The sequence below is a fragment of the Prunus avium genome, chromosome 2, assembly GCF_965620075.1.
Source record: "Prunus avium chromosome 2, drPruAviu1.hap1.1, whole genome shotgun sequence".
Lineage (NCBI taxonomy): Eukaryota > Viridiplantae > Streptophyta > Magnoliopsida > Rosales > Rosaceae > Prunus > Prunus avium.
Window position 1 is genome coordinate 39,185,349 of NC_142285.1, and position 12,720 is coordinate 39,198,068.

Consider the following 12,720-nt stretch of genomic DNA (forward strand, 5'->3'; position numbering starts at 1 on the left):
ATTGGTAACATTACGTGGTAGTTTGACAACATAGGTGGATGTATAGACTAATAACATTACGTGTGACACGTGCTGTTGTCATGACCTCTCGGAAAGATTACTCTTTACTCCCGTCAATCCGTCATGATTGCCACTTACAGTGGTCCTCCCGAATATCTTTATACAATATATTTGGAGTTGACTCATATGATTTGAGAGTGAAACATTTACCATTCTCTCTGTCTTTTGTTGTTGCAATGAGCTTTCACAACAAGGATCCAAAAGAACGGCAAAGATTTGAATGTTGTAATTACAGTGAGTGATGAAAGTGAGAAAAAAAACAAAGTGGCATGTTCCATTGATGAAGGTCGGCGTGGCCCTCATTGACTTATTGTGAGTACTTACTTTTCCTCTGTCCCTCCCAACCATAAAGAAGATAGCTCATAGCAGGCCCCCCGTGAAGCCATTTCTCTTACGAGTTGCTCTCAATTAATATTCTCCATGTGACCCCTTTTTTTCTTTTGTGCCAATTGCCTTGAAGAATATTAATATTAGATTAGATAGTTGATTATTATATAATAATATAATTAATTTATACAAAGATTAGATTAGCATGAGGTCAAGGATTACCAAACACAAGCGACTTTATAATCACAATGATATGGCAACATATATTTTAACTTGTCTTTTGGACCCTTGGGAAAGCCAAACCTTCCTGTTATATTTGGGCTAGGAAAAGTCAAATAATGACTGGTTTTCTTGTGTTTTTTTCCTCGTTAGTTTCGTTCATTTCCCACTAAGCCTGGAGCAAACTGCTTCAAACAATTGATTGTTTTCAAGGCTGCCATGGCTTTTGATGTCATCGAACGTTATTTTAGTCGTGATTACAGTAAGATCTGTCCCTCTCTAATTGTAGAACTAGAAACACAAATGTTTTTTTTATTTGCAACAATTCATAGGTTATTCTTGGTTCCGTACGTGGATGAAACCCTAAAGTATTTTATGATTATAGAGAAAAACAAAATAAATATTTAACTGCCTCTTTCTATTTTCCACCCACTTGTTCTGACCTTACGAAATGGGGACTTTTGTATTTGTTAATTTCATTAACTTGTGGACTTTGCCGCATATGTGGATTATTAGCAAACTCTCTTTTATTCCTAATTAAATTCTAGAATACTTCATTTTAAATTATAATTATAAATAAAAATATATAATAAAAAAATAGAAGGAGAAAGAAGCTGTTGATGTCGGGTAGCTAAGAGAGAGAAATAAACTGATGTCGCATAGCCAAAAGAGAAAAAGAGAGAAGATATGAGACCACCTGAATGGACAGCATGTGTATAAGGTTTGCTTTTAATTTCTTTAATTTTTGACTAGGCTTATAACATATGTAGGTATTTTTTTATATAAAAAACAAAATTGGGTTGGATGGGCACCCAACCTGTTCTGCCCTGAGTCCAATGAAAAGGAGTCTTGACTTGCAAACAAGTGGTCTCAAGTTCGAACTCCTATGACACTTTGATAGTGTATGTTAGAAACTCTTATCCCTGTTAGTTTTGAATATTGTTTGTATTTAATTAAAAAAAAAAACTTAAAAAAGCCCAAAATAGTGGTGAGGCCATGCAAAGCTGTCAAACGCATGATGAGAAAGGCGGACAAAGAGCACGTAATCTGGATAAGCTTGAATAGTCTTTTACAATTTTTCCAAACCTCTCTCTTTTTCTCTCCCTCTATCTACAACTTGCAGATAAAGAAACTCAAATGGGGAGGCCAAGTCAACCCTTTCTCACTTTTATCCTTCCCGAAGGTCTTATAAAAGAACTTTCCCAGAACCCAAACACCTCACATAACTCCAAATTTCCATGTTCAAAGCAAATAGCATCCGCCTCTCTCTGATCAACCTTTCTTTGTTTGGTTCACTTTCTAGTATTCAATTGGTGGGTTATACATGCGGGTGACAGCTAGGTGTTTGTAAAAAGGCCCGAGCTTTCACACACATTTGGAACACCATCTTTGATTCACGGGCCTTGCTTTGCTGTGCTTGCTCTGTTCAACTTGTTTACACTTGGGTTTCTATTTCTTCCTCCTCTTTGGCAGTTGGGTTTGGCAAGAGGAGTTTTTGGGACGTTTTGTGCTGATGGGTTCCTGCTTCAGTTCTAGAATCAAAGCTGACAGCCCTCTTCGTAATGGTAATTAAGTTTTAAGATTAATCAACTGTTTTCTGCTTTACTATGGTAGTTAAAAGTTTGGGATTTTAATTAAATTTGGTTGGCTTTGATTAGTGAAACATGAAGAACTGGAATCTACAGCTGCTCTAGCTAAGTTTGCTGTTTTCTGTTTTGTTTCCATGAAGAACATCATTTGGTTGGGATTTTTGTTTTGATATCTGCCTCTGAACCATTTGCTACTGTTCTATTGAATCCTGCTTCTGGGTTTATATGATTGTTACTGCTCTGATTGCTCATAAATAAGCTAGCTAAAGAAGAATAGAAGAAAAACTCAAATTTTACTTCTAAGTAATGGTCACACACACTCAAGTTCAACTTTGAATATTCTATTTGTGTTCTGTTTTACTTTTTTCAATTAGAAATGATTGCCTCCCATTTTCTTTAGCTATGTGGAAGGATATCAAGAGGTTAAGACCTTTTCAAACCAGTACCTTTCTCATTTGAATTTTGTATTATTCTGTAAGATTCATCCAATGGAGCTTGTAGTTAGGATCAATTTTAAATCAGATTTGCATGGACAAGCTGGTTTTTATTACACCTTTTGATTGTCATGTACTACACCACTTAGAAGGAGATTTGTATTCTTTTTTATATAAAACTGGTATCTGACATGTCTAGGATTCTTTTGAGCATTATTTACAAGTTATATGGTATTTGACATGACATGTCCAGGATTACATTCAAATAGCAAGGTGTCGTCTGTCTCGGTGCCTTCAACTCCTCGCACAGAGGGTGAGATCTTGCAGTCCTCCAATTTGAAGAGCTTTGCCTTTAATGAACTGAAAACAGCCACCAGGAACTTCCGTCCTGATAGTATGGTGGGTGAAGGTGGTTTTGGTTGTGTCTTCAAGGGGTGGGTTGATGAGAATTCATTGACAGCTGCCAAGCCTGGTACTGGCATGGTTATTGCTGTGAAAAGGCTCAACCAAGAAGGTCTCCAGGGTCACAAGGAATGGCTGGTGAGTGTCACTTCTATCCTTCATTTGCTTGCATGCATTTGTGCTATATCTTGTTGATTTGTTTTTGGTACCCTAATCCTAGCATTTGTTCATATTAGTTGAGCATGTTGCAACAAATATTCGAGAATCTTATATACATTGATGATCAGTTACTCAGAGCCCCAGCAGAGGAATAGATGAGAGTAGTTGGGAAAGCTAATATATTGAAACAATCTTAATGAATCTTGCTTCTTAACGTGTTACAAATAGATGATGTAACATGTAATATTTTCAGAGAATAATGTATTTACTTTGTGGCGCCTCTTGAACTCTAGACGGAAATTAACTACCTCGGGCAGCTGCATCACGAAAATCTTGTGAGGTTGATTGGTTACTGCTTAGAGGATGACCACCGGATGTTGGTGTATGAATTTATGCCTCGCGGAAGCTTGGATAATCATCTATTTAGAAGTGAGTTATAAACTTCCTTCACTGTTTAGCCATCTTTTAAACTAAGCAGTACCATTGATAAAGAGATCAAATATTTCAATATGAAGTATAATTAGGGACTTAAACTGTTGTTGGTGGAACAGGGGCTTCTTACTTTCAACCACTTTCGTGGAACCTTCGTATGAAGATTGCCCTTGGTGCTGCTAAGGGTCTAGCATTTCTTCACAGTGATGAGGCCAAAGTGATATATCGGGACTTTAAAACTGCTAATATCCTGCTTGATTCAGTAAGTGAAACATTTAACTGTTGAGTTTATGCTTCTACAAGAGTTATGACAGACGTGCTCACACATCATATATATATATATATATATATATATATATATATATATATATATATATATTTTAAATAACAGACCTACAATGCCAAACTTTCTGACTTTGGTCTGGCCAAGGATGGGCCAGCAGGTGATAGAAGCCATGTCTCAACCAGGATCATGGGGACATATGGGTATGCAGCTCCAGAGTACATGGCCACAGGTAACTTTAGTTTTACAGGATCTTATGTACAACTTTAGTTTCACCAGTGCTGCAGTAGCCATGATTTTTTTTTCTTTAATGTTAAATATGATCAAGATGCTTCCTTCTGATCCTTGTTTCATTATTTTTGTTCTTTTAAGGTCATTTAACTGCCAAAAGTGACGTGTATAGTTTTGGGGTTGTTCTGCTCGAAATGTTGTCTGGCAGACGAGCTGTGGACAAAAACCGGCCATCTGGGGAGCACAATTTAGTTGAATGGGCCAAGCCTTACCTTGCCAGCAAACGCAAAGTTCTCCAAATCTTTGACGCTCGTATTGAAGGCCAGTACTCTGTGGGTGGAGCTCTCAGAGCAGTTAACCTTGCAATTCGATGCTTAGCAGTAGAATCCAAGTTTAGGCCAAACATGAATGACGTTATAAAAGCATTGGAGCAGCTTCAGGAACCTAGTGACACGGAGGGATCCGGTGTCTCTCAAAACGATCCTCGCCCGAATCCTCACGCCAATTCAAGCCATGTTCCCAAACAACGCAGGAATAGTACCAGCGGGATCGACAATGCAGCAACTCCTCCTCATCCCAAGGCATCTGTTCCCCGCAGCCATGCATGAGACATTCACCCTTCATTCATGCTTTACCATTATTTCCATTGGTTCAAAGCAAAATGGGGGGAAATTCAAGCCAAGAGGGAGGGAGAAGAAATAGGAAGGGGAACGCGGATGGCATGTATATTGGGAATTGTATCTTGTAATGAGCATGTACTGCTACAGTTGGTTATATTGTATAGTTTTTTTGTTTAGTGAATGTCTTCATGGTTACTTTCCTCTGAAGCATATTTTCTTTATGTGCCTGGAATTTGAGGAACATGAGGTTTCCGGAATTGTCGACATATTTCTTAGCACTTTATAACATATCCTGCTGCAGAACAAGAGTCTTCTAGTACAGAATTGTTCAACGGTCGAAAAATCGCTAGGCGGTAGGTGGGTGGCTTCTAGAGGGTAAGCGGGGCCTAGACTTTTTTAAAAAAAATTTATAATTATTTTGTATTATAAATTATAAATTTTTACCAAAAATCATGCAAAATAAAAGGATAAAACCTAGGTTTTCTTTAACGTCAGGAAAAAAAATTATAAAAAATAAAAAAACCCTAAACCCGCCTAGCTCCTAGGCGGCCGATTTTTCGAACACCAACTTGTATAATGTTTATTTTGCACACAGTTCGGGCGTTTGTAGCATTTCTGCACTGGGTTCTAGTATTCCATGTTGCCGGTAGTAAATTGTAAGTGCCCTTTTCATTTTGGCTTCAGAGTGAGTTCATTGGTGAATGTTGAATGAGGAGGTCGCAGGTCGCGGGTCGCGGCCTGGTGGTGGTCGTCGCGGGTCGAGGCCTGGTGGTGGTGGTCTTCTGTCGTGAGAGATAGAGAGGGAGGGAGGGAGAGAGAGAGAAGGAGGTGACGGCTCAGAGGAGAGAGAGGCAGCGTGAGGTAGGTTACCCAACCAGACCTGCCTAGGCGAACGCACGGCGCCTAGGCATATTTTTCGAACACAATTGTTTCACTACATATGACGTAGCCTGTCATTAGACCTGACAAGAGCACACATACATGAAAAGTTAAGTCATGTAAATATGTACAACTTCTGGAGGGATCGCATAAGACATGAAGACATCAGAGATTCAAAATAGAACAAAGAAAGAAAAAAACTTTTACAGGATTTATGAATGACAATAAACTTGTCTGAGTTGGTTGTGAATCAGCTTTAACAACTGGTATCATTTTTCAACAGAGAAAAAAAAAGGGGCAAAATGGTAAGGTATTATTTTAAGAAGAAAATCATGGTTATATTAGTTCTTCGTCAACCGTCAACGACCTACTTCCTTACCTCTGTCTCCTCCGCTTTCCAAGAGCTAGGTCTCTCCTTCTTGCTCCCTCGTTGATTTGTAAACTTCATCATCATCATTTGTGAGTTTTTCTTTTCATTCATCAGCCTTACTTTTTGTTTCACTCCAAGTACTGGTTTCTTTCTATATCATGTATGTTTATACGCATCCATATTTACAGTTTTCTTAATTTTATATCATGATCATCTTTGAATTAAAATTCCCTGGAAAAAAGGAAAAAGAAATCATGGGTTTGATTTGAATGAGTCTTTAGCTTCTGATACTGCTAGTAGGTACTGATTACCTCAGCTTCTGATGGGTTTGGTTGGTTTCAGTTGTTCACAATTTAAATAGTTTCTTAGCAACAGAAACTATGGGTGGTAGGCCTAGCTCGAACGTGAAGAGGCACATTGTGAAAAATGTCACTTTGCCTGTGGACACAGTGCCTGAGACGATTGAGAATGAGACAGTCAAGAGCAAGGTGCCATCTGTCTCGGTGCCTTCAGCGGAGGGTGAGATCTTGCAGTCTTCCAATTTGAAGTGCTTTGGCTTCAATGAACTCAAAACAGCCACCAGGAACTTCCGTCCTGATAATATGGTTGGTGAAGGTAGTTTTGGTTCAGTCTTCAAGGGGTGGATTGATGAGAATTCATTAACAGATGCCAAGCCTGGTACTGGCATGGCTATTGCTGTGAAAAGGCCTAACCAAGAAGGTCTCCATGGTCAGAAGGAGTGGCTTGTGAGTTTCACTTCTATATGCAGAGTCTATGTTTCATGCTCAAATACACTTTCTCTATCTCTTGTTTATCAGCTTTTTGTATTGAACCTAGCATTTTTCATCTTAGTTGACTATGGAACAATGTCAAGTAGTTGGGAAGCTAAAATATAGTTACTGATGATGTTCAATTGTTCAAAGTGCAAGCAAAGAAGGCCAAAATATTGATATCAAAACAATCTTGTTGGATCTTGCTATGTTGTGTGTGCAGTATTTTCAGAAAAATATTTAATTGATTGACTTTGTGGAGCTTTTCTTGATCTGTAGGCAGAGGTTAACTCCATTGGAAAGCTGCATCACCCAAATCTTGTGAGGTTGATAGGTTACTGCTTACAGGATAGCTGCCGGTTTCTGGTGTATGAATTTATGCCTCGTGGCAGCTTGGATAATCATCTATTTAGAAGTGAGTTATAAACTTCCTTAGCTCTGTAGCCATCTGAACTTTTAAATGAAGCAATACCATGAATCTGGAGCTCAAGTACTTCGATATGAAATATATTTTAGGGACTTTAATTTTGTTGGAACAGGGTATTTTCAGTCTCAACCGCTCCCATGGAGCCTTCGCATCAAGATTGCCCTGGGTGATGCTAAGGGTCTAGCATTTCTTCATAGTGATGAGGCAAAAGTGATATATGGAAACTTCAAAACTTCTAAGATCCTTCTTGATTCAGTATGTGAAATCTTTAGCTGTTGAACTTTTATGGCTTTTAGAAGAGATCTGTTAGACTTGCTCACCTATCATTTTTTCCATTGTTAAATAACAGAACTACAATGCCAAACTCTCTGGTTATGGTTTGGCCAAGGAAGGGCTTCAGGGTTATAGTATGCTTCAGTTATCTGATTGTTCGTGTTCAAAGAGCAATAAATTCTACCATGAAGAAGGTATTTTTTATTTATCACCACCCTACAATTGCATAGAAACATGCAATCTTATGACATGTAAAATCTCTGTAGCAACAATTTTTTCCTTGGATTATATCTCAGTGCCATTTCTATTAGCCATCAATATCCATCCACTTTTAATTAAAGCCCCCTCTCATCTCTGCCACTATATCATCTTCATCAGTTCTGCAGTATCCACCATATGATCAAGCATATATTTATCCCTGCGCTCCCATCTGATCTTTTGTTCATTTTTTTGTCTTTTGAAGAAGACTTGACACCCGAAGGTGATGTATACAGTTTTGGGGTTGTTCTGCTTGAAATCTTATCCGGCAGACGAGCTTTGGATGCTAACAGGCCATCAGGAGAGCAAGATTTAGTTCAACATGCCCAATCTGCCAAAAAATGCAAACTTCACCAACTTTTTGATGCTCGGATTGAAGGCCAGTACTCTTCTGATGAAGCTCGCAAAGCACTTAACCTTGCAATGAAATGCCTATCAACAGACTCTAAGTTTAGGCCAGATTTGAATGAGGTGGTAAAATTATTGGAGCAGCTTCAGTCTTCTAGTGAGATGGAGGACTTGGCTGCTAGGGCATCTCTCAAATCTGTTCTGACCTTGCCAAATTTTTTATGCCAATTCAGGCAATGTATGGTCCCAATCGTCGCCAGAAAAAATGTCAATCGGATCAGCTGTGCAACACCTACTTAGGCCATCCGTTTGCCGCAGTATTTGACAGGTTTCATAGATACATATTCTGCTGCAGAACACAGAATTTCATTATTTGACTTTTGTAATTAATACATTTTCAATTAATTATTTGCATCAATTTTTTTAGTGTTAAGTATTATAAAATACTGGTTTAGGGTTATCATTACTTGAGAGTGAAGGGATCCCTGCGAGAGTATTATTTCGTCTCCATATTTGTTTATCAAATGATGCAACCACAGTCTACATGCACAGTCTCTAAATACTGAGGCTCATGATTTCTAGTAAAAATGTATATCTGAATCATTTTTTTTTAAAATAAAACCGGGTATAGCCAATCGGCTATACTATTTTTAAAAATAAATAAAAATACCGCGTATAGCCAAACGGCTGTACTATTTTTTCCCAAAAAAAGAGGACCCCTAGCGATTAGGAGCCGCGTGTCAAAATACGTCCAGCCGCGCGGATATACTATTTTTTTTGGTAAAAATCAAAGTATAGCCGTTCTGCTATACCATTTAATAAATAAAAAAAGAAGAAAAAAGCACCCTCGTAGATATTGCTAGTTTCAACATATCAAAAGCAGATATTAATCGGCCACTATATCATTTTTTAATATATATTATTTTTATTCAATAATATTTGAGAATTATTTATATAATATGTGAATTTTGTGTCTTATTTACAATTTTGTAAAAAATACGTGTAATAAACATGAGAAATACATACTTACATGTACAATACGAGTATTGTACGTTTATTTTTTAAAAACCGTGAATTTTACCGAGTCTTTAAGATGTGTACATAACATGTATGTATTATTAAAAATACATACACACGTGTATAATAGAGTATTAAACCTAAAAGTGCTAAATTCTTTATACAGATAATAACTTTGAAAAAGTAAAAAATTAAAAGGGGACAATAGAGACTCGGGTAATGACATAATAGTAATGGATAATGTTATAAACTACTCTTATCGATAAACAAAAAATTAGGAAATTTTTTTAAAAGAATAAGGATCCCATATATATATATATATAAAGAGTATAGGCGCCCGGCTATACTATTTAAAGGCAACTAAAACAAAAAAACCCAGTACAGCCATACCCGTACGACACAAATCGGGTATAGACACCCGCCTATACTATTTATTAAATAAAAAAAAAGAGTACCCGCATAGGGCGCCACGTGTAAAAAAAGTATAACCGATCGGCTATACGTATTTTAAGAAACATTACGGCTATACTATTCTTTAAAAAAAATAAAAACATTGGGTATAGCCGCACGGCGGTACTATTTTTTTTTAATTTTTATGAATCAATTTTCTTTTATAAAAAAATAAAAATATTTTGTATTATAAATTATAAATTTTTACCAAAAATCGTGCAAAATAAAAGGATAAAACCTAGGTTTTCTTTAAAGTCAGGAAAAAAAATTATTTATAAATAATTATAAAAAATAAAAAAAAAACCCGCCTAGCTCCTGGCGGCCGATTTTTCAAACACTAACTTGTATAATGTTTATTTTGCACATAGCTCGGGCTTTGTAGCATTTCTGCCCTGGGTTCTAGTATTCCATGTTGCCGATAGTAAATTGTAGTGCCCTTTTCATTTTGGCGAATGTTAAATGAGGAGGTCGCAGGTCGCTGGTCGCAGCCTGGTGGTGGTCGTCGCGGGTGGAGGCCTGGTGGTGGTGGTCTATCGTGAGAGATAGAGAGGGAGGGAGGGAGAGAGAGAGAGAGAGAGAGAGAGAGAGAGAGAAGGAGGTGACTGCTCAGAGGAGTGAGAGGCAGCGTGAGGTAGGTTACCCGACCAGACCCGCCTAGGCGGACGCCCAGCGCCTAGGTGGATTTTTCGAACACAATTGTTTCACTACATATAACGTAGCCTGTCATTAGACCTGATAAGAGCACACATACATGAAAAGTTAAGTCATGTAAATATGTACAACTTCTGGAGGGATCGCATAAGACACGAAGACATCAGAGATTCAAAATAGAACTAAGAAAGAAAAGAATTTTACCAGGATTTATGAATGACAATAAACTTGTCTGAGTTGGTCGTGAATCAGCTTTAACAACTGTTAGTGTTTAATAAGCTTTTGATAAAAATGGAGGAATGAGTATATTGAAGAAGAGAGTGAAGGAAATAAAATGCTCTATAAAGCCTTTTGTATTTCGTTGGGTATATCAGGAGCTGTTTCACTCACAGCTCATATTACTGTTAGAAGAGAGAGAGAGAGCTAGACAAATCCTAGCTTCAATCTCAACCATCCAACTACACTATTAGTAAGATTATGACACCTGTCCAGTCAAGTCCTATGAGACTTAACAAACCGTTTGACTATTATAGACAGCTTAGCCTATGAGCTAAGTATAACACTAAACCAGCAATTACATACTAAATCAGTTTACCATTTTGCACATTAACAACAACTGGTATCATTTTTCAACAGAGGACAAAAAAGGGGGGAAACTGGTAAGGTATTATTTTAAGAAGAAAATCATGGTTATATTAGTTCTTCGTCAACCGTCAACCGTCAACCGTCAACCGTCAACGACCTACTTCTTTACCTCTGTCTCCTCCGCTTTCCAAGAGCTAGGTCTCTCCTTCTTGCTCCCTCGTTGATTTGTAAATTTCATCATCATCATTTGTGAGTTTTTCTTTTCATTCATCAGCCTTACTTTTTGTTTCACTCCAAGTACTGGTTTCTTTCTATATCATGTATGTTTTATACGCATCCATATTTTAATTTTATATCATGATCATCTTTGAATTAAAATTCCCTGGAAAAAAAGAAAAAGAAAAGGAAAAAGAAATCATGGGTTTGATTTGAATGAGTCTTTAGCTTCTGATACTGCTAGTAAGTACTGATGACTTCAGCTTCTGATGGGTTTGGTTGGTTTCAGTTGTTGACAATTTAAATAGTTTCTTAGCAACAGAAACTGTGGGTGGTAGGCTTAGCTCGAACGTGAAGAGGCACAATGTGAAAAATGTCACTTTGGCTGTGGACACAGTGCCTGAGACGATTGAGAATGAGACAGTCAAGAGCAAGGTGCCATCTGTCTCGGTGCCTTCAGCGGAGGGTGAGGGTGAGATCTTGCAGTCCTCCAATTTGAAGTGCTTCGGCTTCAATGAACTCAAAACAGCCACACCAGGAACTTCCGTCCTGATAATATGGTTGGTGAAGGTGGTTTTGGTTTAGTCTTCAAGGGGTGGATTGATGAGAATTCATTAACAGCTGCCAAGATTGATGAAAATTGTATGTTGTAATGAGCATGTACTGCTACAGTTGGTTATATTGTATAGTTTTTTTGTTTAGTGAATGTCTTCATGGTTATTTTCCTCTGAAGCATATTTTCTTTATGTGCCTGAAATTTGAGGAAAATGAGGTTTCTTAGCACTTTGTAACATATCCTGCTGCAGAACAAGAGTCTTCCAGTACAGAATTGTTCGATGTTCGAAAAATCGCTAGGCGGTAGGCGGGCAGCTTCTAGAGGGTAACCGGGGCCTAGACCTTTTTTTTTAAATTATTTATTATTTTTAATAAATTATTTAAATTTATAATTATTTTGTATTTTAAATTATAAATTATTACCAAAAATCATGCAACATAAAAGGATAAAACCTAGGTTTTCTTTAAAGTCTGGAAAAAAAATTATAAAAAAAAAAAAAGAAAAAAAAAAACCGCCTAGCGGCTAGGCGGCCGATTTTGTCGAACACTAACTTGTATAATGTTTATTTTGCATATAGCTCTAGCGTTGTAGCATTTCTGCACTGGGTTATAGAATTCCATGTTGCCGGTAGTAAATTGTAAGTGCCCTTTTCATTTTGGCTCCAGAGTGAGTTCATTGGTGAATGTTATATGAGGAGGTCGCAGGTAGCGGGTCGTGGCCTGGTGGTGGTCGTCGTGGGTGGAGGCCTGGTGGTGGTGGTCTGTCGTGAGAGATAGAGAGGGAGGGAGGGAGAGAGAGAGAGAAGGAGGTGACGGCTCAGAGGAGAGAGAGGCAGCGTGAGGTATGTTACCCGACCAGACCTGCCTAGGCGGGCGCCTAGGCAGATTTTACGAAGACAATTGTTTCACTACATATAACGTAGCCAGTCATTAGACTAGGCGGGCGCCCAGCGTCTGATACTGCTAGTAAGTATCAGCAGAGGGTGAGATCTTGCAGTCCTCCAATTTGAAGTGCTTCGGCTTCAATGAACTCCAAACAGCCACCAGGAACTTCCGTCCTGATAATATGGTTGGTGAAGGTAGTTTTGGTTTCGTCTTCAAGGGGTGGATTGATGAGAATTCATCAACAGCTGCCAAGCCTGGTACTGGCATGGCTATTGCTGTG

At 38.0% G+C, this 12,720-nt stretch overlaps 2 protein-coding genes across 5 annotated transcripts; both read left to right on the top strand.

Moving 5' to 3' along the window:
• The first annotated feature begins 1,720 nt into the window (after window positions 1–1,720).
• LOC110756648 (receptor-like cytoplasmic kinase 176) lies at window positions 1,721–4,932 on the top strand. 2 transcript variants are annotated; one of them, XM_021958092.2, is made up of 6 exons: window positions 1,721–2,171; window positions 2,883–3,169; window positions 3,484–3,619; window positions 3,742–3,884; window positions 4,053–4,137; window positions 4,278–4,932. In XM_021958092.2, the coding sequence occupies exons 1-6, from the start codon at window positions 2,120–2,122 to the stop codon at window positions 4,742–4,744; spliced, it is 1,170 nt and encodes a 389-aa protein (XP_021813784.1). In that variant the 5' UTR covers window positions 1,721–2,119; the 3' UTR covers window positions 4,745–4,932. The 2 variants fall into 2 exon arrangements, with proteins under 2 accessions (XP_021813784.1, XP_021813782.1); XM_021958090.2 differs by having other exon boundaries at window positions 1,723–2,171; window positions 4,014–4,137.
• Window positions 4,933–5,791: 859 nt separating this feature from the next.
• LOC110756649 (receptor-like cytoplasmic kinase 176) lies at window positions 5,792–8,541 on the top strand. Of its 3 annotated transcripts, none has more exons than XM_021958094.2 (6): window positions 5,792–6,094; window positions 6,348–6,751; window positions 7,055–7,190; window positions 7,315–7,457; window positions 7,552–7,669; window positions 7,942–8,541. In XM_021958094.2, the coding sequence occupies exons 2-6, from the start codon at window positions 6,386–6,388 to the stop codon at window positions 8,379–8,381; spliced, it is 1,203 nt and encodes a 400-aa protein (XP_021813786.1). In that variant the 5' UTR covers window positions 5,792–6,094; window positions 6,348–6,385; the 3' UTR covers window positions 8,382–8,541. The 3 variants fall into 3 exon arrangements, with proteins under 3 accessions (XP_021813786.1, XP_088105807.1, XP_021813785.1); XM_088249681.1 differs by having other exon boundaries at window positions 5,794–6,165; window positions 7,939–8,541; XM_021958093.2 differs by having other exon boundaries at window positions 5,795–6,094; window positions 7,939–8,541.
• The last annotated feature ends 4,179 nt before the right edge of the window (window positions 8,542–12,720 follow it).